General features: G+C 43.2%; 1 protein-coding gene across 1 annotated transcript in view; it reads left to right on the forward strand.

Moving 5' to 3' along the window:
- The window catches only part of GUCY1A1 (guanylate cyclase 1 soluble subunit alpha 1), a 545,497-nt gene that overhangs the window by 246,672 nt on the left and 271,001 nt on the right, over window positions 1-27,824 (forward strand). Inside the window, exon 3 of the mRNA XM_069631322.1 lies at window positions 20,689-20,750. Coding sequence (XP_069487423.1) covers window positions 20,689-20,750 — 62 coding nt within the window. The remainder of the gene's footprint in view (window positions 1-20,688; window positions 20,751-27,824) is intronic.

The raw sequence follows: 27,824 nt of genomic DNA on the forward strand, positions 1-27,824 counted from the left end.
GGAATGTTCTGTTGTTTGAATCCATCTGCATTGGCAAACATAATAATGCTCTGACAATGTCAGCCTAGTATATCACAAGAGGCTAAATTTGGACATTCAATGATGAACTTGTTTTGTTTGGTCTGTGTTTTTTATCGGGCTAATATGTTGTTTCCAGGGACTTTGAAATACTTCAACATATTGCAAGCACACATATTCTGGCTTCATTAGGTGACGTCAGTGGGTTGCAACATGGGATGTTTGGCACTGCAATCACCGTGCCACTCCTGGGCACTCCCATAATATTTAGGATGACAACCAGAAATAAAAGAAAAGTGAGATGGATGGAAAGTTTTATATAAAATCATAGGCAGTTTATTATTGCATTTCATTTAACGCTTCTATCTGCCATTTTAGAAGGTTAAGCTAACATGTATATATATATATTCAGTGAAAAAACGTTGTTAAAAGGACGTTATGGTTAAGTTGCGCTACTAGAAACCTATGAAATTCAGTGAAAAAACTTTGTCAAAGGGACGTTATGGTTCCAAGTAAAACCGAAAAACCCTTGAAATTCGCCAGTTATGGTAAGCTAAGCAACCATAACTCGAGCCACCACCGTGCACTGCTAAAACTAACACCCAGAACATCAAAGATGACCTCACAAAAGTGAGGGGGGTGGGGGCAACAGGAGACACACGGGCATGAGCGGGGGTGAGGGAGTACACGATGGAGACAGGGCATGAGTGGGGGGTGGGGAGAATACGAGGGAGACACGGGGCATGCGTGGGGGTTGGGGGAACACGAGGGAGACACGGAGCATGAGTGGGATGGGGGCAACAGGAGCCACACGGGGCATGAGGGGGGGTGAGGGGGTACACGAGGGAGACATGGGGCATGAGCGGGGGGTGGGGGAACATGAGGGAGACACAGGGCATGAGCGGGGGTGGGGGGAACAGGGCACACACAGGGCATGAGCAGGGGTGGGGGGAACAGGACACACAACGGGCATGAGCAGGGGTGGGGGAACAGGGCGCACACACGGGGCATGAGCGGGGGGTTGGGGAACAGGGGAGACACATGGGGCATGAAAGCGGGTGGGGGGAAGAGGAGAGACACACGGGCATGAACGGGGGTGGGGGGAAGGGGAGAGACACACGGGGCATGAGCGGGGGTGGGGGGAAGGGGAGAGACACACGGGGCATGAGTGGGGGGTGGGGGAAGGGGAGAGAGACAGGGCATGAGCGGGGTTGGGGGGGAAGGGGAGAGACACACAGGGCATGAGCGGGGGGTGGGGGAAAAGAGGGAGACAAGGGGCATGAGCAGTGGGTGGGGGAAGGGGAGCGAGACATAGGGGGTGGGTGGGAAGGGGAGAGAGACATGGGGCATGAGAGGAGGTGGGGGGAGGGGAGAGAGACACAGGGGGTGGGGGGTAGGGGAGAGAGACACAGGGCATGAGAGGAGGTGGGGGGAGGGGAGAGACACACGGGGCATGATCGGGGGTGGGGGAAAGGAGGGAGACACGGGGCATGAGCGGGGGCTGGGGGGTAACACAAGGGAGACACGGGGCATGAGCGGGTGGTGGGGGTAACAGGGGAGACAGGGCATGGGTGGGTGGGTAACACAAGGGAGACACAGGGCATGAGCGGGGGGTGGGGAGGTAACACAAGGGAGACACGGGGCATGAGCTGGGGGTGGGGGGTAACACAAGGGAGACACGGGGCATGAGCGGGTGGTGGGGGGTAACAGGGGAGACAGGTCATGAGCGGGGGGTGGGGGGGAACAGGGGCGATATGGGGCTTGAGCGAGGGGTGGGGGAACAGTAGGGAGACACGGGGCATGAGCGGGGGATGGGCGGCGGGAGGGATAGAGACACGGGGCATGAGCAGGGGGTGGGCGGCGGGAGGGATAGACACACGGGGCATAAACGGGGGGTCAGCAGGTGGGGGAGAGACACATGGGGAATGAGCGGGTTTGGGGTGGAGGGAGAGAGACACACAGGGCATGAGCGGGGGGTGGGGGGAGGGGGAGAGACACACCACATTCATGTGCAGGCGGCAGATCCCGCTCCTCGGCCCTCCGCTGGCCACCGTGTGCCGATGGCGTGAGCGGGGGGCTGGAGGAACAGGGGAGACATGGAGCATGAGTGGGGGTGGGGGGGACAAGAAGGACACACGGGGCATGAGCGGGAGTGGGAGGAACAGGAGACAGACACGAAAGACTTACTGCGCAGGCGGCAGATCCCGCTCCTGCTGACAAAGCCTCTCATGCAAGGAACAAAGATGGCGGGCGTCTCTGAAGCCAGACGCACTGCACGCTTTCACCGCATCCAATGAGAGAGCACGTCAGATGTCCGCGGACATCACGCAAGCTGCTTGCCCAATCACCGTCCTCTCCACGGAGCGAACAGGGAAGTGTGTCCGCGAAGCGAACACAGATATCACTAATTTTTTTCACTTACATTTTTGTCATTTTTTAAAAAACTACTGGACGGATTTACACCAAATAAAGCAAAGCACGCTTTTGGGACCAAGCCGCCGCTCCTGCCACAAATTTGGTGTAAATCCGTCCAGCGGTTTGGGCTGTAGGCGTGAGCAAAGTTTTTTCCCATTATGTCTATGGGAAAAAAAAAAGTTTTGGGACCCCCCCTATTACTTTGCCCCCCCCTGTACGAATCCTCACCAAAATTCAGAGTGACCCGAATACTTTTTTTTGCAAAGTTTGGTCAGGATTCGTCCAGGGAAAGCGAAGTTATAAGCCGTCCAAAAAGTGCTCTTCCTATGGAAACACCAACTTAACCATAACTACATGGCCACTACCGTGGCCATGTAATATATATATATATATATATATATATATATATATATATGTAAAGAAAGAGAGGAGAGGGGAGGGACCGCACTCTCCGTGCACCCAACAAAGTTTGGAAAAGTTCCAAAAAAAGGAAAAGCGCAGCTCACACAAGGTAGGTAGAAAAAGAGATAAATATTTAATAAATTCTTAGCTGTGCAAAATGCACAGAACAAAAGGCTGGGGAAACAGCATACACAAACAGAGGCAGGACGCCTGTGGGCACGGCCCGCTTACAACGCGTTTCACGCTCAACTGAGCGCTTGATCACGTAACACAACAAAGAACAAAGACATGGTTAAAAGGTATGTAGTCCATCTTCTATGTCAATTATAGAATGAAGGTGCAATTACAAAGTGATTCAACAGTGGCCATCTTGGAACGGAAGGTCAAGCTATTGCCTACCATACAGCCGTAATGTACCGTAATTTCCACTATATGTTACCTTTAAAAAACAAAGCCAAGCTGAATTAACATTTTGGTTAAAAGCCTAGTACATTGACTTAAGTCAGATTGTGTCTTGTATAAATACAGACAACAGCTTATATAAATCAATCAATTCAGAGGAAGTGTAATGTCATTATATGCATGTAGATTAAAAGAAAAGGGCCAACTCAGGTTGTGTCATTGTAGATAGATTTTCAACCTGGCCTCCGGTTTAGCATTGGGCAGATACGCAAAATAGCAGCATAAATTGGCATACATGACATCTGATTACTTTGATGGACTAGAACATATGTCTTGTGCAAAATTGCAAAGATAAAAACACATATGGTATGGTTAAAAATCCAACCCAATTGCAATATCAAAATAGACATAGGAACTACAATTCAAGTACCAAGGAAATGTTACGCAGTCATAATTTCCAAAGATTAATTATAAAAAAATATTTTTGATACTTGACCTAATCATGTTTAAAAGGGAAGGAAAGTGCAAGTGCAAGTCCAATATGGCAACCTGAGCAATGTAAAAAATAAGCAAGGTCATAAAAGTGACCACGTTTGATGAATATCAAATCATCTGAACACCACTAATGTAAATGATGCCGATGGCATGGCCAGGACTACTGCTGTATAGTCCTTATCTCAAATACATGGATATAATATATTCTAGATGACAATTACCTTTCCAGCTGCATTATCTGACTAAATGATTGTACATCAGAGATCCACTTGTGTAAAATGCATCAATGGTAACATAATTGAAGAAAAACCCAGTAACCACAGTGAAACTATGGACACAACATACCAAATTATTCACCAGTCAAGAGTCCTTCTAGGTCGTGAATATAGCAACATAAAAAAATATATTTTTTCCTTTTACCCCTTCCATACTCATTTCAAACCATAGTGGCAATCCAATCATTAAAACGGTGGAAGCGAAAGGAATTTGTTTTGTACTTGAGCACAGGCCAAGAACTAATCAGTGAATTTGAAAAACACATTAGTTTTCTGAAAATTATTGAACGCACACTTGAAAGACATAAATCAGTTAAACATAGTCAAAATAAAATAGTAGATGGAAATGAACCAATTCAAAAAAACACACACAGTAGGGAGTGAACACATTGTTATATACCTATAAACGTATAAAGCTCCTCGTCAAGGTTATGACCATTAGGGGATTTTGTATCAAAATCTAAGATAAACCGGGTCTCCAATTGTCTCAGCTTCAATACACGATCTCCACCTCTCGGATGAATCGGGACATGTGCCACCGCAAAGAATTTGAAAAGAGTAAGGTCATTGTCATGTTCTAATCTGAAGTGCTTAGCCATGGGGTATGCGGGATCTGAGTTCTTAATTGCCCTGAGGTGCTGCAATATTCTAAGCTTTAATTTGCATGTGGTGCTCCCCACATACCATCTCATGCAGGGGCATGACAGGACATAGACCACAAAAGTAGTATCACAGTTTATCGAATACTTGATTAACTGTTTACATTTGGTGACCGGATGTACAAAGAATTTACATGCAGTGGCATGGACGCAGGCCTTGCATTTAGAGCATTTTGAAAAGCCTATGGGGGATTTCATCAAGGATTGCATCAGAGAGGGATTGGTATCGTTTAATGGTAGAAAACTGGAGACCAATTTATCCCCAAGTGAGGGTACGCGCTTATAGGTAATAGTTGGACGATTGGCCAGCAAGGGACATAAATCTTTATCCACGGTGAGGACCCGCCAATGTCGCTCTATGATTTTACGGACATGATTAGAGCCATTGTCAAATGTGACTATAAGTCGGGGTTCATCATTCATAGCGGTTTTCGCAGGTTTGTTACCATACAATAGAACATTCCTGCTTAGTCCACGAGCTTTGGTGTAGGCCATTTCTATCACTCTACGTTCATAGCCCTGTTTGACAAAATCAATAGCCGCCAAAGAGCAATGATGGTCAAACGATACTAGATCGGTACAATTTCTAAGGTAGAGAATGAATTCACCATATGGAATACTACGTTTACATGACATAGGATGGCAACTTGTTGCATGCAAAGGTAGACCAGTGTTTGAGGGTTTTTTGTGTAGTTCAGTATTGAAACCAGATCTTCCAAGGGTCACAACTACATCTAAATATATGATTTCAGTCATACTATTACACTCTGTAAAACGTAAGTTAACTGTATTGGTGTTGATATGTTTCACAAATAATAGCCACTCAACTTTGGTCCCATTCCATATGACGAAGATGTCATCTATGTATCGCCACCAGGCGACGATGTGTGTAGCAAAGCTAGATGCAAGTAGATCACTAAGGAAGGTGGCCTCCCACCATCCCATGGTCAAATTTGCATAGGATGGTGCAAAAGTACTCCCCATGGCCGTGCCCCTAACTTGGTGGTAAAAAGAGCCTTCAAACAGAAAAACATTGTTAGTTAAACAAAAAAACAACATTTCGAGAATCATAGAACTATGTCCATGAAAGTTCAAAGAACGGGTATCAAGAAAAAATTTACATGCTTCCATCCCAATTTGATGGTCAATGGAGGTATACAGGGAGACAACATCAAGGGTTGCTAAAAGCAAGCCATCCTCCCAAGGTGTATTTGTATATATACTATGTTCCATTTATTATTGTATTAAAGAAAAACAATGCACGTTACTGTGATCGTTAATTGCACCTCCATTCACCTGTTTTCACGGCACATGCCAGTGATTATATGTCCTGCTAACCTGGTCTCTTTGTGTCGTGTAATGGTAAATAGAGGGGGTGCAACAGGTGCTTATTAGCCCAATTTTTATTTTTGACTTCTATAAATAAGTTGGCTACCTTGATCCAGTAATTAGACTACGACTCAACAATTATTCACGGGAAAAAATAGAGGGTCTGCACTACGTGTATGACATGCCCTTATATAAAAGCCCAGTCGCTATGAAACAACGGCTCACAGTCCAGGAGCAGTTCAGAAAGGAACACATAATATTTAATTAAAACTAAATCAGTTGCAAAGGTTTGTCAGTATACCTGTTTAAGGAAATCAAAACCTCACTTTACACTCAGTGACAAACAGATCTGTCTGGTTGACACAAACAATTATGTTGGTATACATATCGTTGATGGTGCATGGAATGATCAATTGAAACAAAGCAATTGCACATTTTTCGGATCCATTCATGTATTGTCATGTGCCGTCTTGGAGTTGAGCGGCAAGTACACTGAGGATGCGGAGCTCATCAATAAAGTAAATGTTACTATCCAACAGTGGATGGGCAACAATGGAATGTACTTGAATGCCAAAAAAACAGATCATGATATTAGGCTCACCACAGGCGAGATCCAAATTGGACCCGCAGTATGTTGGTCTTTCCATTGAAAATCACTTTATTAGACCTTGGACAAGGTTAGGACCTTGGGTGTCCCCTTCGAATCCTCACTGAACATCGATGCAAACACAGAGAGTGTTGATATTATGGCCCAATATGTACTGCAACTCTTAAGGTTGGTTAAGCCTTATGTCTCAGAGACTAATTGTGCCACCCTGGTTCATGCCCTAATAATGCCAAGGATATATTACTGTAATTCCTTGATGCTGGGGGCTAATAAAAACAGTCTCAGACGCCTCCAGTTTTTGCAAAACAATGCTGTTTGGATCGTTACGAATACACCCAGGCACAAACCAATCTCCACCCACAAGATGAGTCTGCACTGGCTCCCCGTGGAAGCTCGTATCCATTTTAAAGTGCTAACAATAGTGCACAAATGCCTTTACGGCCAGGCCACAGGCTATTTTAAAGAGTTTGTCAAGATCCACAACCATCCTGATTCACTAGATCAAGTGATGGCATCTGTCTATCTTTCCCAAGGAGTACGCGGTTTAGAGGGATGGGCAGATCCTTTGCCTCTCAGGCTGCCATTCTATAGAATAAACTTCCTAAACTCTTGCGTGCCAAAAAAAATCGTCTGAAGTTCCGGAAAGGGGTGAAAACCATTGTATTTAAGTATATCCTTCCCCTGTTTGCTCTCTCATGATGCCCTCCATGCCTCCTCCTATCTTAGCTTCTGTGCCCTGATACCCATGGGCTCAGGCGCATTATAAATGGACAAAAACATACAATTAAGGCGAAGTGCTGGGTTGACTACTTCACTTATACACAAAATCGGGTGAAATGCCACTCTCCCAGCCACGGAATTGTATAAAATGATGGCACTAACAGCTGCATTATATGATGCAGACCTATGGCATCACTCAGCGACAAGCAGGCTGTTTCAGGCTGAGCAGAAATTTGTATAACAGCATTTAGTTATTCCAGCCTCAGCACTTTGAATTACAATGTTTCTAGAAGTATGTGGAAGTGGCCATTCGCCTGATTTTATATGAGGTTGGAAGTGTTGAGCTACTGATACATAAAACAATATTATGGTCCCTTTCCCACAAATTAGCGGGCAGTTATTTGAAATTTGTATAAAAATATGCTTGTTTGAACTCAGCCCTTGACAGCTTCGGAGCGATTCAGGTACTATTGAAAATGCTAACAAAACTACTTTCAGCGCAGTTTTTGATGACAGAGAAACTCACATTTCCAAAATGCAAGGCACCCAGGCGTAAATAGCGTTGTATAGTTAAACATAAAAAACCGGTTGGGGCTTTGAACAATACTTATCGTAGATCGAAACAGCAACCCATAGCACATAATGCAGACTATTGTAACGCATTGCTGATCGGTATTTTATCTACTATAGATTCCTCTACTTTTGACCATATTTGCTGTTGATGTTGAATTGAGTTTTCTTTTTTTTTAACCTTTTTTTTAATTTATTGCTGTTGTCATGGCGTATTGCAGAATAAAGTTATTAATATTTAGTTAATTATGTTCATGCTAGTTTTAAAACTACACCTGTTACCATAACAATATGTATCTTGTGCAGAGGCCCGTTTGTTACTCAAACCTCCACTAAATTCAGTTAGCAGCAGTGAATAATATTAGTTCATTTAACATTGAGTCGGGGCACCATGACTTTACAATACAAAATAAATGTTGCTACTTAGATGAGCTAAAAACTGACTTGGAATGGGACCTCACATATAGGTCATGGCTCTGCTCTGTTTGATGTTCCTATTTTTCTATTTGTAGTTAAAAAATCATGATCTTTCTTCGGCCTTCGTCAATGTGGTGTATCCTCGACTACGGGAATACCATGGCATGGCACCCGCCATCATGTGAATATTTATATTGCTTCGTGTAGCATGTGTCATCATGACATATTTGCACACTGCATCATCGACCAAATGACATTTGCAACGCATGCGACTTTATCGACAATAAAGACGGACTAACCATTCCCCCTTTGTAAATATTCTAACGTTATTAAGAAAAAGCAACTGTTATATAAAAAGTCTTGCTGATTCCAGTTCTTCTGGGGGGCTGTTTCAGCATAATTAGAATTCCTTAGACTGAATGAAAAGATCTTGAAACTAAAATAAGGTCTAACCGTACAGAATACCAGGGTCTCTTAATGAACGGCTTATTATTAACAATGTCACATTAGGGTAAAACACCATAAACAAATCATTAGAAATTCTGGGAACATGATTATACCTACAGTTATATAAAAGTATGCCATTCAGACTCGATATTCAGGCCTGAAATGTGTGTTTTGAAATGACATACCTGTCACTAATTTTTGTGATTAAAGTTCCAAGCTGCTGATTTGTTCCACCAGTTATTGGGATATCCAACAACAAGAATCCTCCATCGGATATGTTGCATGTGGCCTTGTTCCAAAAATGTTGTATCAATGGTGCTCTCTTTTTTAATTTTAAAATGCAAGCAGTGTTCAACAATTTGGGTATTCACCAACCTTGAAGTTGTTCGCACATATTTTAGGCCACAGGGAAATTGGAGGCAATATCTAGGCAACTTTGTTAGACAATTTGAAAATTGACTAAAGGTCCTAGTTATGACCATGAAGATCAAAGTCCGCTATCTTGTCTGTAAATTAGCACAAGCATGCAGTGCACATACCATATGGTAAATGCACTGTTACTAGGGTTAACTCCCTTCATAGTTTTGCTATAAAGCTACATCCACCCCCAACCCCGTGGGACATAAATCAATTGTATACGTAATGGTGTCACAAATAATGATGTTGCCACCTTTTTTATACTGCACTTCACACAGATTCCTGCTGCTGCTGCTGAATGCTTCCTTGATTGTTTGTATTACCCAATTGAATGGTACTGTTTTTTAGGGCTTTCCTGAAGCCCAAGTGGTTAGGCTTTTTTTTCTTTGCTAGTGGAAGATCATTCCACAGCTGAGCCGCAACAATAGAGAATGCACATCCCCCAATACGGGAGCGCCGGAAGGAGGGCACATGTAGCAGACCCACCGACGCTGAGCACAAAGAGCACTTGGGGAGGTAACACACAAACTTTGTTCAGAGATATTCTGCCCCCTGACCATGCAAGGCCCGATGAACAAGACACAGTGATTTAAATCTTATACGCTAAGCCACTGGTGGCCAGTGCAAGGAAATATGGACCCACTAAGGTGTCCCAGTTGCCACATGTGCTGCCAAGTTTTGAAGACATTGGAGTCGGTGGACAACACCCTTGGGCTGCACCAGATAAAGAGAGTTGGAGTAGTCCAACCAGCTCAAAACCATAGCATTTCTTAAAAATCTTGCAATGGAAATACCCAGTCTGGCATACAGCTGAAACTTGGGCATCCATAGATAGGGTAGATGACATGATCACCCCCAGGATTTTTGCCTTAGCCAAAGGAACCGGGAGAGAACCCAGAGAAGAAGGCCAGAACGAAGCAATCCAGAGTAAAGGATCAGGAGGGGAACCCACCATTAACACGTCTGTCTTGTCACCATTCAACTTCAACCATTTATGGCCCATCCACTCACCCACAGCTGTCAGGCACTTATAAAGGCACAACAACACATCAGCCCGGTCGAGGTCTAAACGAATCAGGATCTGTGTGTCGTCGGCATTGGAATAGCACCCGACACCGAAGGAGCGGATGAGACACAACAGTACCTGGATGTAAATATTGAAGAGAATAGGGAAGAGAGCAGAACCCTGTGGCACACCTCAGCTAAGTTGTCAGGAATTCGATGTTAAAGGCGGGAGAGAAAGAGATTGAGATCTGTCAGCCAGGAAAGAAGAAAACGAGGCTAACACTTGACCAGATATTCCAATCTGGGCCAGGTGGGGGTGCAGGATAGAATGGTCCACAGTGTAGAATTCCACTGATAGGTCTAATAAAATCAGGGCACTGACACCAGCCTGGCCATATCATCCTGGACAGAGACACAGACACTTTCTGTGCCCCTGCCAGGACGAAAGCCTGCCTGAGCTGGATCAAGGAGATCAGATGATTCAAGAAAAGAAGACAGGAAAGGAGAGACCAGCGATTCCAGAAGTTTCATAAGAAAAAGTAAAAGAGAAATAGGCTGAAAATTAGATTGAAGAGAGGAGTCCAGCGAAGGTTTTTTCAGAAGGGGATTACTATGGCGATCTTTAACTTAGGAGGGATAAACCCAGACTGATAAGAGGAGTTAACGGCAGCCATGATCTCCCCTATAAAGTCAGACGAGATCTCCTTCATATCTCCCAGTGGCACCACATCAGATGGAGCACTAGACTGTGTTAAACATAGTTGCATTTTCATATAGCCACTGTGTTACATTTAGCTGTGTGCTTTGAATGTTGCCATTGTGTTGAATTTAATTGTGCTTTGAATGTTACCACTGTGTAGGATTTAGATTTGCTTTGACGTTTGCCACTGTGTTAAATTTAGCTGCATTTTGATTGTAGCCACTGTGTTGAATTTAGCTGCGCTTTCAGTTTTGCCTCTGTGTTAAATGTAGCTGCATTTTGAGTATAGCCACTGTGTAGAATTTTGCTGAACTTTGAATTCAACCCCATTTTAAATCCACCTGCATTTTGAGCAAAGCAGCTGTGTTGAACTTAGCTGTGATTTAAATTTTGCCACTGTGTTGAATTTAACTGCGCTTTGAATTTTACCACTGTGTTGAATTTAGCTGTGCTTTGAATTTTGCCACTGTGTTACACTTAGCTGCATTTTGAGTATAGACACTGGGCCTCATTACGAGTTTGGCGTTAGCCATGGCGCTACTAGCGCCATGGCTGCCTCCCATAAAGGGTCGGGGTCCGGTCTGGTGGAATGGGGACTTACTGGGACATTCCGACCTAGGTGGAACCGGTAAGTCCCCATTCCAAATGTCATTCCCCATTCCCATTTGAGCCCCCATAGGGCTCAATCGGAAGGCGCTAATAACGGGCCCGCTAATTGCGGGCCCGTTTTTAGCTCCAAGGTCCCTTAACGGGTCCCGTAAAGAACGTGTGGTCAGACCACACGTCCTTTATCATTCCCGCTAAGGGACCTCAGAATTGGGCGGTAAGGGATTACCGGCACCGATCCCCTTAACGGTGCCCGGTATCCCTTACCGCCCAACTCGGAATGAGGCCCACTGTGTTCAATTAAGCTGTGCATTTAATTTGCCTCTGTGTTAAACTTAGCTACAATTTGAGTATAGCTACTGTGTTGAAGTTAGCTGTGCTTTGAATGTTTCAGCTGTGTAAAACGTAGCTGCATTTTGAGTATAGCCACTGTGTTGAATTCAGCTGCGCTTTGAATTCACTCCCATTTTAAATCCAGCTGCATTTTGATTATAACCTCAGTGTGGAACTTAGGTGCTCTTTACATTTTGCCACTACGTTCAATTTGGCTGTGCTTTCAGTTTTCCACTGTCTTAAACTTAGCTGTGCTTCAAATTTTCTCACAGTGCTAAACGTACCTACATTTTGAGTATAGCCTGTCTGTTGAATCTACCTGTGCTTTGAACTTTGCCACTATGTCAAACATAGCTGCATTTTGATTATAGCCAATGGATCACACTCCATGCTTTATGAAGATAGCTAAAGGCATGGCCACCCTCCCACATGCATCTGCTATCATACACTGCTTTAAACAAATCGAAAATCACCACTGCCATAAGAAAGCAACTATAGAGAAATTCGGTCTAGTTTAACATATAATTAGTCTCCTGAACTTGCTTACTCTCCACACTACCTCCCAACAGGTATCGGGTAATAAAATTGCGGCAAAAATATCGCTGGTAAACATAATCGCAGTAGAAATGCTGTGGTTTGACCCGGTAAAGACGTGCCCCATTATACCATTTAAGGGAAGCAGGGTTTGCTTGGGTGTCCCCTGCATCCTTTACATGATATTGGCGGCAAAGCCACAGCATTTGTGCCGTGATATTTTGTATTCACAGCCATTTTGCAGCAATTTTAAGACATGGAACCCTCCCAGCACCCATCCTCATGCCACCTAGACAGGAGTATCTCACAGGGACACAGGACCACCCCTACCTCCCTTTGCATTCTAAACTCCTCTGACGAATTTCCCATCCATTGGACTTCGGTCCCCCGAGGGCATTCACCTACAGCGCTTTGAGGCCATACCATTGGGAAAAGACGCTTTACAAATGACATTACACTACATCAAAACAACCTAGTATTGTGTTCCTTCATGCCTTCTACTTAATCTTAATCCCTATCTTCCTTGTCCAAACTTTCCCTGCAGTTTCTACCACAACATCTCTGGGTACTCGGATTTTTGTTTGCCCCAGAAACTTGAATTACTGTTAGATGTACAAATGAACCTTCTTTGTAGTTCATGTCTTGTGTCACATTAATCCAGGTAACCCGTGCACACACAGACTAAAAGTAAACTCAATCATAAGCCCTTATTTACAAAGCAGTTTTCAGTGGGATTTTCCCATTGAAGAAATCATTTTGTGAATCAGGCCCTCAATCTTCTGCTTCCACCATGAACATTGCTCAGTGCTAGAATAACACATACAAGGCCAATCGCCACACCAAATGTACAACATGTAGCGAATTTGATAGCGACAGCCAACTTCTTTTAGCTCCCTAAATTGTCTGGTATGGCTTTCAATTGCAGAACAGTTTTAATCCCCTGTGCAATTCATAATAGTGCATTTTCATACAACTATAAAGTAACCTATGTCTATGACCTCACTTGTTTTGACGTTCCACTTTCTAATTTCACTAACTTGTGTGTTTTTTCCAGATTTCCTTTCAAAACATGAAAGATTAATTTCTTTCTGGGTTTTAGAATTCCCATCCAGTGTCATTGGTCCTGAGCCAGCATACATTTTTCCGATCACCCCCAAAGCCTTCGAATTTGAGAAGCATTGGGCCTGCAGGACCCTCATCATAGGTGATCAGGACCAAAGCCAGATTCTCTCAGCACAAGAAATAAGTCTGTACACCCACTACAGGAAACCACTTAAGTTTTTTGGCTTTTTCCAGCTAGCACACCCGCTTCCAGAAATGCAATTAGAAATATAATTCAGTGTATTATACCTTCTGAATCGTATACATTAAAACACTTTGCAAGACGTGAGATCATTCCTGGCATTTACAAACATATCTACTAAGTCCACAAATATTAATTCTTCTCCATGCAGAAATGGAAATTGTATCTAGAGCTTTGCGAATTACTCCATGTTTGGTTTACAGTGCGTATACCTCTGAATAGCATTGTTTGACTGCCAGGGACATAGTGAATTTAATTACAGATTTCTTTCCTGACCCACAAAACTAACTATAGCTTTTGCCCATCGACAACAACACAGTGCTGTCAACACAAGATGGCAAGACTTGTAAATTAGCCTCCCAAAACGTGCTGGACATCAGTCCCCAACGTCATACATGGAAAAGGATGCATATATTCCCAAGTCATCTCACTCTGGAGCGTCTAACTCCTTCCATTTTTACTCGAGCCTCACTCACTGAAGATTGGTAAAATAATGTAGCTCTACCTCTTCTGCTTTTTCTCTGGACCCTAGGATACTGTTGTAACACTCCCACCATCTCGACACGTCCCCTTAGGTCAGAAGCACGTGCAAATCCCTCATGATCCAACTTGTCTATATATCCCAGGCAAATGTCCTACTCCTCAAGTGCACCCACCAAATCTTCCCTCAATAGTCATCGTCACCCTGGATGCTAAGAAATGTATATCCATGGAGTAAACAACATCAAATTATATAGACCCAAAATATAGGTTTCAGGGATGTCATAAGAGGTTGTGAATGTGTCCCTAGTTGTCCCACTTGGAGCAATCTTCTGAGGAGGAAATGTACATGTAAATCTTGTGTTCCTGTCTCGTGGATACATGAAGTGCCTTGTGACACTGTAATTAGTGCCTTGTTGGGTTTATGTCTTAAGCAAATCAAAGTATCGTCTGTGTGGTCATTGTTGAATCAAGTTGGTTATCAATGTGCTCATTCCTTGCTTTTGAGAAATGTAATGATTCGTATAAGAATAAAATGGTGGATATATTTCAGGTAGACTGTTCTGGAACAGCGTGTGTTGAAAGCATATATCAGAAATCCTGCACTGGTTGTTAAATCAGCATAACTTGGAGTCAATAAAGCCGGCCATGCTCTTCCACCTTACACTAATTCAAAGCTTGCATTGTAGGAAATAATCAGACATTAGGCCAGGATAACTCAAACTTCCCCTCCATTCTGTGTAGCAAGTTACATAGAAAAGGAAAAACACACATTATGGTGGTACAAGTATTCAAAGTATTCATATTTTCCATGAGAGCAGCTTTGCACAGGCAGTTTCATGCCACCCGCCACGGGGCATGTCACGAGCATGAGCGGGAATTCCAGCTCTCAGGATTTACATAGAGGTTCGATCTGGGGTGTGCCCTCTAAGTGGCACCATTCCCTTGCACATAGCCTGCCCTGTCAGAAGCCAGGTACTGGTCTATAAGAAATGTAGACAAACTCAGTCCTGTATTTATCTGCTATACGTAGAAACATTCATACAAAGCATGAGCATGTTTTCTTAATTTAAGGGGTGGAAATATAGAAATATGCATTGGCATAGACTGGCCCTTGGGGCCGATTTATTTCAATGCTAACATGACCCACGTGGATGGGAGACTGACCCCATCTCTCCAAACATGTGAGTGAAGGTGACTAACGAACATGTAAATGCAACGTACATATGCATGGATGGGGTGGGCTGGCCTTGGGTCCATTGCTCTGGTGGTCAGTCCTTCATCCTGCATGCAAGTAAATCCTGGGTCCTACACACAGCTTGTTCTGAAGCAGAATGAAAGAGACACATTTACCTTTGGACGTTTCTAGCAAATCTGTTCAGTGATTTGGAATCATTGGGCCTCATTATGTGGGATGTTTTCACCCACACATCCGAGCCCTACAACATCACTGTGCGTTGCTGATAGCATAAAAAGCAATGCTGCCCACCAGAAAAAGCGCAGTGAAAACCTGACAGATAAGCCACCATCCACTTTTGACAATTCCCAGACCCATCGTTTCGTTGCACCCAGAGCTGTTCAAAAATGTGTTTCATTGGTGTCAAAAGTTGCTAAGATCATGGGCACAAAACCACCAAACAAAAATTCAACTCTGGTTGAGTGTTCTACTTTACTCTACTGCAGATCCACATCAATGCCATGTCAAGCAAGGATCATATACTATCATGTAAAATCCTTTCTTTTTGAAATGTATTAATTCAAGACAGCTCCCAAAAATAGGTGCAGTACCGGCATTGGACACTAACCGGCGCTAGCGATCTAAACTCTGATAGGAGAACTGTATTTCAGGAGTTGCAAAAGGATCCTGAGCTAGCTGGGACTTCAAAGGCTTGCTGATTAATGAAAATTCTCAACCACTGCTGTTCCCAGGCCCTCACAAAGGGGACAATGAGCAAAAAGGCAGCCTGATTCAATTAACAGTTCAAAAGACTTGCCTGTCCATGGGAAACATTCAGACCTGCCCTTCCCAGCAACAGCCCAGGATATCACATGGCCCAGTTGATTGGGAGGGAGGGGACTTCTCTGCAGCCTGAAGGAAACAACACAATAGACTCTTTCAATTGAAGAGAATATGCTGATTTGATGTGTATCTGTAAACAGTGCTCTGCCTGGAAGGAAGGACATGTGACCATCTGACTCACCAAGCTTCTGGGGGCGGACCCAGACACTTTTGTGAATTGAATTGAAGGCAAATATATGTTTTATAAAAATACTGATAACTAATTGTAACCAGATGACAGAAATGTACAACTTTGAGATTCTTAAAATGACAATTTCACTCACGGTTCAAGACTCAGCTGGTCGCTCTGTGATGTTCTGAGGCGAAACCCCGGGAATTATGAATATTGCAGACACTGTGCTTATGCGAGAGACCTAGTAAATTACTGTAATATGCCCAGAAGGGGGGTGTACCACTGTGTACATTCGGGTAAAAGTTCAATATGGCAAAACTCACTAAAAATGAAAATAAATTGTCATTTCTGAACCCAAGCTCTTAGGAAGATCAGAGTTGGGCAAGAATGTACCTTAATTCATCTGCAATGTGTACATGTAATTTCAACAACTTGTGTATCTGGGAAGCATGTGTGGTTATGAAAAATCGTTTTTCTAAGTAAACGCAAAGGGGAGGGACTTCAGCCAGCCATAAAAATAGCATCACTCTGACTTATCCCGACTCACTACTTAGTTCCCCAGTGAGAGCACATAAATTCTTTAGCCTATCAGGATCATGAGAGGGTGTGGCATAGAAAGTCAGCCTCCCCACCCACTTTCAAAAGACATAAAAAGAGCCACTAAGACCCAGGAAGGGACATTCACTTCCCACTTCAAACTGATTTCTTGCGGAGCACTTTGACGGACGACTCCAGATCCAGCACCAAGCTAGAACTTGAAGCAGAGAGGCCTAGTCCACTAGCTGAATCCTTCAGAGGCCTCAGAATCCAGCAACCTAACCAAACTATTAAACAGCCGGGCTGTGCTGTTTGATTCTGACCTAGAACCCTGTGCCAGAAACACCCAGAAAGCAGAGCTGTATCCAGAACCATATCCAGACCCAGTAAGCAGAGCTGTATCCGGGACCCGAGAGAGACCCAGACCAGACCGCTGTGCAGTGCCGGACCCAGACCCGAGGCCACGCTGTGAACGGAACCGGTGCCAGAGACTGTCCGGAGAGAGAACCGCAGCCCAATCCTGACCCGATCCGTGACGAAAGCGCATTCCTGTACAAAACTAGGAGTGAGTATTCAGCCAGAACTGTGCATAGTCATCTCTTGGTTTAAAGTAATCTTATCCCATCCTTTCAACTTGTCTAGAACTGCATTTAGAATTTTGTGTCCATCCTGTGGCTTCAAATCTGTAAAAACGCCAAATGTCATTCTGAAAACTTAACTTATTTCTGAAATCTACCTCCACAAAATCGTTTGCATCTTTTGAACCGTACGTGCTGGGAACGAGATTTAACTTTCATTTTAAAGCTAAGATTCTAAGCTTTCCAACAAGCCTAAAACGTATAGTTATTCCGTAATCGCGCTCGATGCACGCGACTAAATTGCCATGAATTGAAAAATTAGCTCCTGTCAAAAATAGCTGTCTTTTGCTCGCAACTGCTGAAATCCGTTTTCCCTCTGATAATCATTCCTGAATCATTGCCAGTGTGACTTGCACTAATCTTAAATAGCTATAACCTACCCTGAAGCTCCTGCAGGGAATTAAAATCATTTTTAGCATATTTTTCCCTTCTTTGCATACCACATTTAAAAGTACTTTTGCCTGTGTTTAAAACCATCCCTGTTTCTCTAAGCTTGCTGGGGGGCAACGGGAACTGAACTACATTTGATTGTATTCCTGAGAACTGTGTGCTCTTCTTTCCATCTTTTTATATAGCATAAGGGGGGAGTGAATTGCCACAAGGGGGGAAAGTGATTACACTGTCTTTGGTTGAAATCATATCAAAGTTATTCCTGTGTTGCATTCTTTTCCATCATTCCTTTTCCTTGAAACCATAAAAGCATTCTTTGCTACCTCATACTTTCTATACTAACTCCTCATTGATTGTAAAGAAGTGTGCTAGTGTAACATTATCCATTGTTGATCAACATTATACTCATAAGTGTGCTATCAAATATTAATTTATTTATCAAAGTGTGATATATATCTTGTTTAATTTTTCCAATAAATCTTGTAAATTGCAAAACAAACCTACTTCTTGGCTCAGTGAGGTCAGGGGGATTCAAAGAGAGGGGCGTTATACAAGGGTTTATCATCCAGATTATAACTTGTCATAAAAAATATATAAATAAGGGCTTCCCTTGGGCCTCCCAGACCAGGCATTGACTTAGTTGGAGTGCTGAATTGAAGTCCCTTAACAATTACGAGTTTGGAGGTAGCCATGCCGTCATTACCGGCATGGCCACCTCCAAATTGGTGTCCGGGTCCCGAAAAAAGGGAATTACGGGGCCATTCTGACTTTTGCGGGCCCGGTAATTCCCATTTTGGGACCTGGACCCTGTACGTCCCCATTCTCCTTTGAGCCCCCCATAGGACTCAATGGGAATGAGGAGGATGCTAACAATGGACCTGTTAATGATAAGTCCTTTGTTAGCATCCTGGTCTGCTCGCGGGTTCCGGTATGCACGTCTGGCCAGACCAGACGTGTATACGGCCACCCGCGAGCCAACTCGTAATGTGGCAGCCCGGTATGAACAGTGCCGGTACCTTACCGGCACCGTTTTTGACAGCGGACGCCAGGGTCGTAATGAGGCTCAATGTCTTAATTTGGAAAAGGTGAAAAAAGTTGCTTAAACCTCTTCCAGCCTTGCATACTTCTCTCTAGTGGTGGCATGCTATATTTTTTGTTTAATTATTGATAGGCAGATATGTGTTGCTTTAGAGATTAAAGACTGGGGCTCATTACGAGAATGGCTGTGCAAGAAAAAAGTGGCGGTAATCAAATTACCGCCACTATTGCCACTCCACCATCCTACGAGTTTTGCCCTGGAATAGGGGATCATGTTTAGGTAAATCCTCCCTCTTTCCGCCAAACAATTGGCAGAATTCCTGCAACGTTACTTCTGCCGGTGGTAATTCTGCCAAAATCCCCAATAGAGTCCTATGGACTCCAAATTAATGGGGACTAACACGGACAACACCATTTGTAATCTGGCAGTAAATCTGACGGACCAAGTGGCAGTAACAGTAATTTCATAGGGTGGTATTCTGGTGGATTTACCCAGCTGGACTACCGCCCAACTCGTAATGAGTCCCGAAGGGCCTAATTCATAAGACACTTTCAATGGTAACCTTCCATTGAAAAACACTATGCGAATCAGCCTCTTTATGTTTTTATATCTTAGTGAAGTTGACAGTTTATGGGGCAAATTATGCGAATTAAGTGTTGTGCGGATTGCTATTTGTTTTTATGCATCAAACCTGTTCCTCTCTGTTTCGGTCTAGTCTGGCTTTTTAAATCAGGAAGTGTGGCTGACAAGCTAACGCCACCTGCATATGTAAGCATCATGTATGTCTAAGTGAACCAAAGTTGGAGTCTCTGGATGGACGGCTTGAGCACAGTTAAGGGAAGGTTACGCTTGGGGGGAAACCACTGGCGATGTAATTCCCGAGAGTGTGTGACTTTCCTAACATGTACCTCAGCTGCTGGATGTCATGATTTATGCATCCATCTGCAGTTTCACAATATGGAAACATTCCTCACTTTTCCTGTCACCTGTTATCTGTCTGTAGCATTCATTCTTTGGACTTTAGGGAGACTTGGGCTTCATTACGAGGTTGGAGGTAGCCTTGCATGTAAAACCGGCAATGCTACCTCCAAACTCGCATCCGGTTCCGGCACCCACGAATGGGCAATTACTGGGTTATTCCGGGCCAGCCGGGTTCGGTAATTGCCCTTTCTCGGGTGCCAGGCCCAGAACATCCCCATTCCCATTTGAGCCCCGTAGGGCTATAATGGGAATGGGGAAGGTGGTAGCACCAGTACTGTTAATAAAGGTACAGGTGCTACAGTCCTGTTTTGCTCGTGAGTGCCGGTACGGCCACCAGGTCAGACCTGGTGGCTGCAAGGGCACCTGCGAGCAGAACTCATAGTATGGGGGCACGGCAGCAACGGTGCCGGTAGCGCTACCAGCATCATTGTGAGGCCCATAGAAGAGTACTTTTCCCTAATCTCCCTGTTCTGTTTGTTTTCTATTGATAACATTCTGTATTAGTAGTTATTTGTGAGGCTCTGGTTCTTATTTTGTACAGGTGTTCGCATTCTGCATGATTCCATTAACTAAATTACTATTATCATGTATAGCTGTATGTTTATTAGTATTATCATTGATGTAAAACACCCAGATGTCTTTTGAATGAATGAAATAACATAGGAATATAAGCGCCAAGATGCCTCCGGGGTAGGTGCGCTAAATAAATTGCAAATTAAATAAATCGATAATTACTTGCAATTGTGGTGTCCAATGTCCTCTTACTTTTTATTTCAGTTTGAAAGACTACATCAAGCACTGCAAAGGACTTTAGCAAGACACAAAGCAAAGGAAAGCAGGTAACTTGAAACTTACGTATTTGGAGATGTCTAATCTTGTTTTCCAAAGATTCACACCAGGGCATACACCAATTTTGGTTTAGGAAATGAACACAAACCGACCTGAAACATCATTCAATTTCCCTAACCGATTGTTTTCATGGCATGACTGAGAAAAGCCTCATCAGAAAAAAGCGACTATAGCATGTCCATATTTGTACTGTTAACGCAATCCCAAACAGATTTTAAAAGTCACCTCTCTGCCTGCGCAGCAAATGATCCGATTACTGGCATCCTATGAAGCAAATTGATGCTTTGTTTGGAGCAATCGCATTACAGTCCTTTTTCTAGGGTTTTGTTCGGCTGTTAAAGGGCTATGTGCTTACTAGAATGATATCTTGCTCCCAGCAGCTGTGAAAAGCCGGGTATTTATAGAGTGGTGACGTCACCCCAGTGCCACTGCTAACGTTGTAAATGTATTCATTTAAAAACACCCAGTTTACTAGAGTTCTTTTTGAATTTGCTGTTTATTTTTGATGATTTTAAAGATACAAGGAAAAGCCTGAAAAATGAAAGGAAAGGAATATTGCATAGCAATGAAAAGCTAACCAATATGGACACGCACGCCAGTCTCATTGTGGTCGATGCATCTAAGCATTAGAGGGGCGGTGTCCATCGCCCATGCAAAGTCCTGCGGGAGCTGGCGGCGGCAGGTGGGGAGAGGGTGACAAGGCATAACAGCAAGGAAAAAGGACAGAAGGGCTCATTTAAAGAAATTGCAGGATAAAGGCACAAGATGAGGGAACATGCAAATGGATTGCGTCTGCCTACTTTTTCCACAGGGTGGACACCATCTCCCGCATGGTATCAGGTAATTGTATCCCCACCAGAAATATCGCCGTATATATGGTAGTCGGGAACGGCCATAGGCGATATTTTTAGTGGGGATAATATCTGGGGTATTTGGGTGCAGGGGTTGCAGGGGTGTCCCCCGCTCCCTTTAAAATAATATAGGGGTTGCGAGGGTGTCCCCCGCAGGTTCCATGCCTTAATAGCCCTGCAAAAATATGGCAATATTTTTGTATGGCGATATTTTTGCCGGGATATTAACACATGGAACCCTTCCACATGCTTTTAAGGAATTAAAAACTATAATCTTCTGCACCCACTTAAACAGTGTTGCGGCCGGGATTCGAACACGAGTTTTGAGTCCTGCCACTTAGACACAAGACCAGGAAAATCACATATCATGAAGATGGAAAATATCTCATATTGGGCCGGCTGCTATTCAGGACATGTTTTGTTACAGATTCTGAGTTTTAAAAAGTCAGTCTCCTTTTATACAGAAATGTTATAAGAAAATCAGTTCACTTGGCAAATGCATTGTCCAAGTCTCTGCTTTCACACTACCAATGCTGATGAGGTATGTGATCAACTATCTTACCAATCTTTTAGACATCCCAACCTTTGAGACCCCCTACAAGCAGGTTTCCACTCCTGTCACTTCACGGAAACAGCTCTCCAACTTCATCACCTCTGCTAAGCAGTCCAACGTATCCTCTATCCTAAATCTCTGTGACCTATCCACTGGCTTTGACACTGTCTATCACTCTGATCTCCTTAATATTCTATCTCTTCCTATGATTCACAACTGAGCCCTGGCCTGGATTGAATCCTATCTTGCACCTCACCAGTTCTCTGTCTCCTGGTACATCACACCTCTCAAATCACTTCTCTAACTCTTGGTTTTCATTAAGACTCCACCTTGGACCCTCTCCTCTTAACACATTTACACTCTAGACCTCTTCTTTTGGGGCAAAATCCTCTTCTTTGATTTCTTGTGCCAACTCTTCGTTGCCGACACCCGCATATATTCACTCTTCCTGAACTGTACTCTGATGTTTCTATCAAAATTTCAAACTCTCTCTGCCATTAAATATTGGATGGCTTTGCCCTCCCTCATGTTAAACTCTTAAAAAACAGCTGTTCTTCTTCCCTGCCAAATACTCTCTCTCATCCTCTCCCATGCTTATCTAGTTCTCACCTGAACCCTCCCCCCCACTCCTCTTCAGTTAGAAATCTCTGCATTATCTATGGTTCTTCTCACACCTTCTCTACTTTCATCTCGAAAACTGCCTCAGCTGCTTGCTGCAACCTACTAAATATTCGGAAAATCAGTCACCTCCTTCCTTTCAACACCGCCAAGCATTTCTCAACCACTATTGTCTTCTATAAACTGGACTACTGTGCCAGCATCCTCTTTGGTCTCTCCAACTATGTTTTCTGTACTCTCGACAAGATCATTAACTGTACTACCAGAACTCCCTTTGAACTCCCTCACTTCACACCTACTTCCTTTTACAGTCAACAGGCTCTATGGCTGATGTAAAACAGGGCCAGATTTAAATGTCTTCTCATGGTTCACAAATCTATGCAGAGTCAGACACCACTGTATCTTTTCTCATCTATCCAGCACTACAAGCCTTCTTGTAATCTCCACTCTGCCTCCTCAACTACTCTTGTGGCACCTCATCCTCCCTGTGCTTCCTCTCGCTTCCTCTCTATCTCTGTTCTTGCTCCATTAGCATGGAATTCTCTTCCCTGGGACATCTGAGAAACAGTCCACAAAGATGTGTTCAAAGCTAAACTGAAAGCCTACTTCCTCACCTCCCAGTTAAGCTTTTACCTACCACTCATATGCCCCCGCACTAACTTTTTTCCCTCACCTCTAACCTGTCTCTGTCCAGCACTTTGTCTGCCTCCACCCTAACACTTCTTCCATCATGGTCTCATCCATAAAACATAGCTTGCCATTGCAGCTACCTGCAAATAAAAATGTCTAATGTTGATTGTCCTTAATCTATGTAAGTACACAATGTATTGTCCATGGTAAATGTTCCATTTATTTTCTATCACATCCTTTTCAGAATGTCATTCGAGCTCACCCCATTGTAAGTAGCCCACTCCTTCCCATCAAATCTGATATCCTATCTATTGTAAGTTCTTTTGCTATCAAAAGTGCATTGTTCATCCCTTTATATGAATAAATAAATAGATGTGTTTGTCCTGTGCCTTTCTTCAAAAAAAAGAATTAAATGTGCATATTTCACATACCATCTTACCTTCTGTGATGTCATTTCCTCTTGCTTATGTCAGAGCCTCACACTTTTTTTATGACTTGAGCCCTGTGCAGTGTAAAACAACAAACTGCTCTTCATGTCCTACAGCCGCACAGGACTGCTCACATGTCCACCTATTCACAAAGGGGACAATGAGCAATAGGAGGGTCAGGATGTGGATAGAAGGTCCTCAAACCTGGCCCCACTTGCATACCGGGTGCCAAATAGTTATTGGTACCTGCTGCCAATGACATGTTCACCCCTACTTCCTTGGTATGTAAGGGGATCCTGTACGTGAGTGTTATAATCAGGGCAAGGCAGATAAAGCAGCTCTCTGTCTGCTTTGGTATTACCCTGTTATTGGCCTCAGGCATTTAGGTCAGGCAAAAGACACTGGGCTGCAGAGAGCATCCCTTTATGACAACGAGATGGGCTCCGGGATGCCCTGTCAAGCATAGGCACACGCCTTTTGCATTAGTGTCAATCTGCCTGCACATATAACTTTGCAAGTGCCTTTTCATATTTGGTGGGTGGACCATAATTCAAAATGTGTTACGTTTCCCTAGTTAAGGGTGCATCTGTCACAAGGTAGGATCATACTTTCATGAATTATACTTAGAGAAACACATTGGTGAGATGAGATAACATAATAAGAAACAGTTGCACACTGGGAACATTACCATCTAGCACTTCCCAAATTCTTAAATGAAGGAAACAAAATGAGTAGGCTGGAAAAAAAAATAAAAAGGACAACATTTAGTAACAGCGTATTTGGTCATTTAAATTGTACATCACTGTCACCCACACCAAAGCAAGGGAAGCAATTGAAACCAATGCCTGGCAAATGGTCTTAATGCGTTACCCACGGAATTAATACATTGGTCACCTTGGAAACGTACGCCGACCTAGGTGGGCCAAACTGCTATTGTGTTAACAGTGGATTCAAAAATAAGACCGAGTTAAAGTGTGCACAAATTAGAGAGAAGGCTAGACTTGAAGGACTCTCATATGAGGAAGATGTAGCTTGTAGCTGTGCTTGCTTGTCTTGTGATCTATGTGACCAAAGTGTTTGTAAGATTTGTAAAGAAAAATAAGTGCCAGGGTCCAAATATTCTGTAATATGTCTGTGCCACAACAGGGCGACAACTCGCTGCCCACCGCTACCTCCACACAGTACTGCTCACAACACTGTCAATATATTTGGAATTAAAGTTGCAACTCCTACTGGCTCATTTATGGTGATGTGTGCGCTAATCTACTGTCCCTACCCATCCTTAGATAGAGAACGACCTGCATTCTCTTACAAAGTGACTTGTTTACACAATAGTTAATTCAGTTTAGAACACTATTTAAATAAATATGGCTTCTTTTGAATATGTTGTATTAGTTATATTAATGTTTTATGGATTATGCCAAAACATGTTTTCCCAAAAACTTTGTAATTTGCAAAATAAAATCCTATTGAACCAACTTTCAAAATGTAACCAACACTTGCATTTCAAAACAATATAATGTAAAAATTTCAAATCATACATAGAATGGTTACAATTGAAACTATTGTCCATGCAATCAAATAACAAACAAATCCGTTCAAATAATTGCCATGATCTAGGGTATATCATATGACAAGTTATTTATAACGCACTTAATACACAGTGGTTTCTAAGCGCGGACACCAGGATCAAACCTGTGGTGCTCCGTGTCGTCTTGCTTCCAAGGCGAATATGTTGCCCCTGAGCTATCCTCCTGAGGGTATGGTGTAATATCTTCTGAATGTGTTTCGGTATTTTAGTTATTACCCTTCTTCAGGAAATCTAGTCCGTGGCTTCCTTTCCTCTATTCAAAGAGACAGGATATACATGCTTCACCTTCAGGAGTATCGGAAACCATTTAGAAAAACGTTAATACCAAGTATTTCTTCCGAATCGACCATCTCATCAATAGAAACTCTTCAATGGGCAACCTGCAGCATGTGTTCTAGGTCACCTGAACATCATGCTGATCCAGTGCTGACTTTCCTTCTGTGTGCGCCTATGTCTAGTAGTGTGTCTTTCTGATTCAATATGCAGTTTTACAAAATCAAAAGAACATTTTCATACCAATGTGTTATTCATCTGCTTTTTTCGTGATCCTGTGTTATTTTTACTATGTGGATTGTAGCCAAACACTGAGGACATACGTGCCCTCAGGGCAGACTGGTTGTGCTCCTCCTAACAGGACTGGACATCTTGATTATATTGATATCCATGAATGGTTGCATTACATAATTTTCCAGTCTTAAAGACTTCACTTCACTAGTGCTTTATTTTGATAAATAAAAAATCAGCATGAAAGTAAAACAAGTTACATTGTGCACCGAAAAAAAGTTTGAAAACAAAGCTTTCTCGATGAAAGAATATACAGAATAAGCCACATTCTTAGCAGGAAGAGGAAGCAAATAGTTCTTGGCAACTAGAGACCCTAGATTGCCATCTCTAAGACTTGGTGCAAGAAATGTCTTTCAAGATAGGACAGAAAATAAAACATGTGTTAAGAGCATCACAAACACAAGTTGGCAAGGCACTAGAATGGGTTTGGAGTTCCTGCAATGAATTACTGTAGCCACCAGGAGACGACTTGCCTTTCAATTGAAAATAAAACCCTCCTCTTGCATGATTCGTGAAACAGCTAGAATATATATCTATATAGTAACGCAAATCATGCTGAGAGTAATGCTACATGTGTGCTTAACATATCTGAGATTATGGCACTGCCCAGTTTTTTCATGGACAAATTCAACGTGCAAGGCAGTCATATTCACTAGCACTGCCAAAAATGGTTCAGAGCATTTCCAAAGAAGGCCCGGTACAGTGAATTCTCACTTCAAAAATTGAAGCCAAGGACTACAGCAGCCAGCATCGGAGGCGATAATCCCATGAGTACAATGATGATCACTGCTGTTCCAAAGGCTTAACCAAGGTTTTAATGATTTAAAATCGAGTAAGTTGGTAACGTAACCCAGACTGACATCAACATACAGATGTTAATTGGGACACCCGATGACACTCCAAATAAATAACAGGAACATATTTTCCTTGCATTTTATTGAGGCACCAGACATCTATACCTAGACTTACACACTACAACTTCTCACCGAAACAGATTTAGCTGAATAAATGTGTAGTTTTAAGTCCAATGTACAACTATCCATACTCTTACTGAACCGCATAATTGTGCCATTAACTTGTACCAGCTTCGTGTCACAGTTGGATACCTGGACAATCCACTCTAGGTTACTCCTGATGGTGATCCTCACGTAGGATAATGTGCCCATTCGAGTTCACTAGCTCCATCTGTAATTACAAGAAGTCTGCACCTATGACTACCTACACACATTAGCTTTGACTTAGTAGTAGTAAGGCAAAAGTCTCAAGCATCCTTGGTTTCCACAAAGCTATTAACCAATGGCTGTTAGGCTCTTGGCATTCAGGCTAGTAAGACTACATCATCAGAGTAGGCCCATGCGCAAATGTTCCTGCCTGCTAGTTTCAGGCTATCAGGGTGTAAAGCACAATGCTGACCAAAGAGCAAGTTGATATAGGTTCTACACCCAGGCAGTTAGAGATGTAAGCCTGGATGGTGGGAGCCAATGGGCTCCTGTCCTGTTCTTCTTTTTCTTTCAAGTACCTGTCCTGCTCCTAGCCTCCCCTGTCTTGTAACTTAATAAAAGGAAGTCAAGAATAACTCACCTGCTGCCTTTAGGAGTCTTAATTTGGAACAGGAGTCAATCAGTAAAATTGGACGTTAATAGTGGGGTTCTGATGTATCATCCGTCTTGAAGAAGGGTACAACAATAATGTTACCCCAACTTTCTGGTAAAGAATGTTCTTTTGCAATAACATTAAAGATTTGGGTGAAAACTGGACGCAAATCGCAGGGTGTCCAGCATAACTAAATCACCACCTGGGGCTTCACCACTTGCTGAGTGAAATATAGC

Source organism: Ambystoma mexicanum, chromosome 6q (assembly GCF_040938575.1).
Source record: "Ambystoma mexicanum isolate Mex_15411 chromosome 6q, UKY_AmexF1_1, whole genome shotgun sequence".
Lineage (NCBI taxonomy): Eukaryota > Metazoa > Chordata > Amphibia > Caudata > Ambystomatidae > Ambystoma > Ambystoma mexicanum.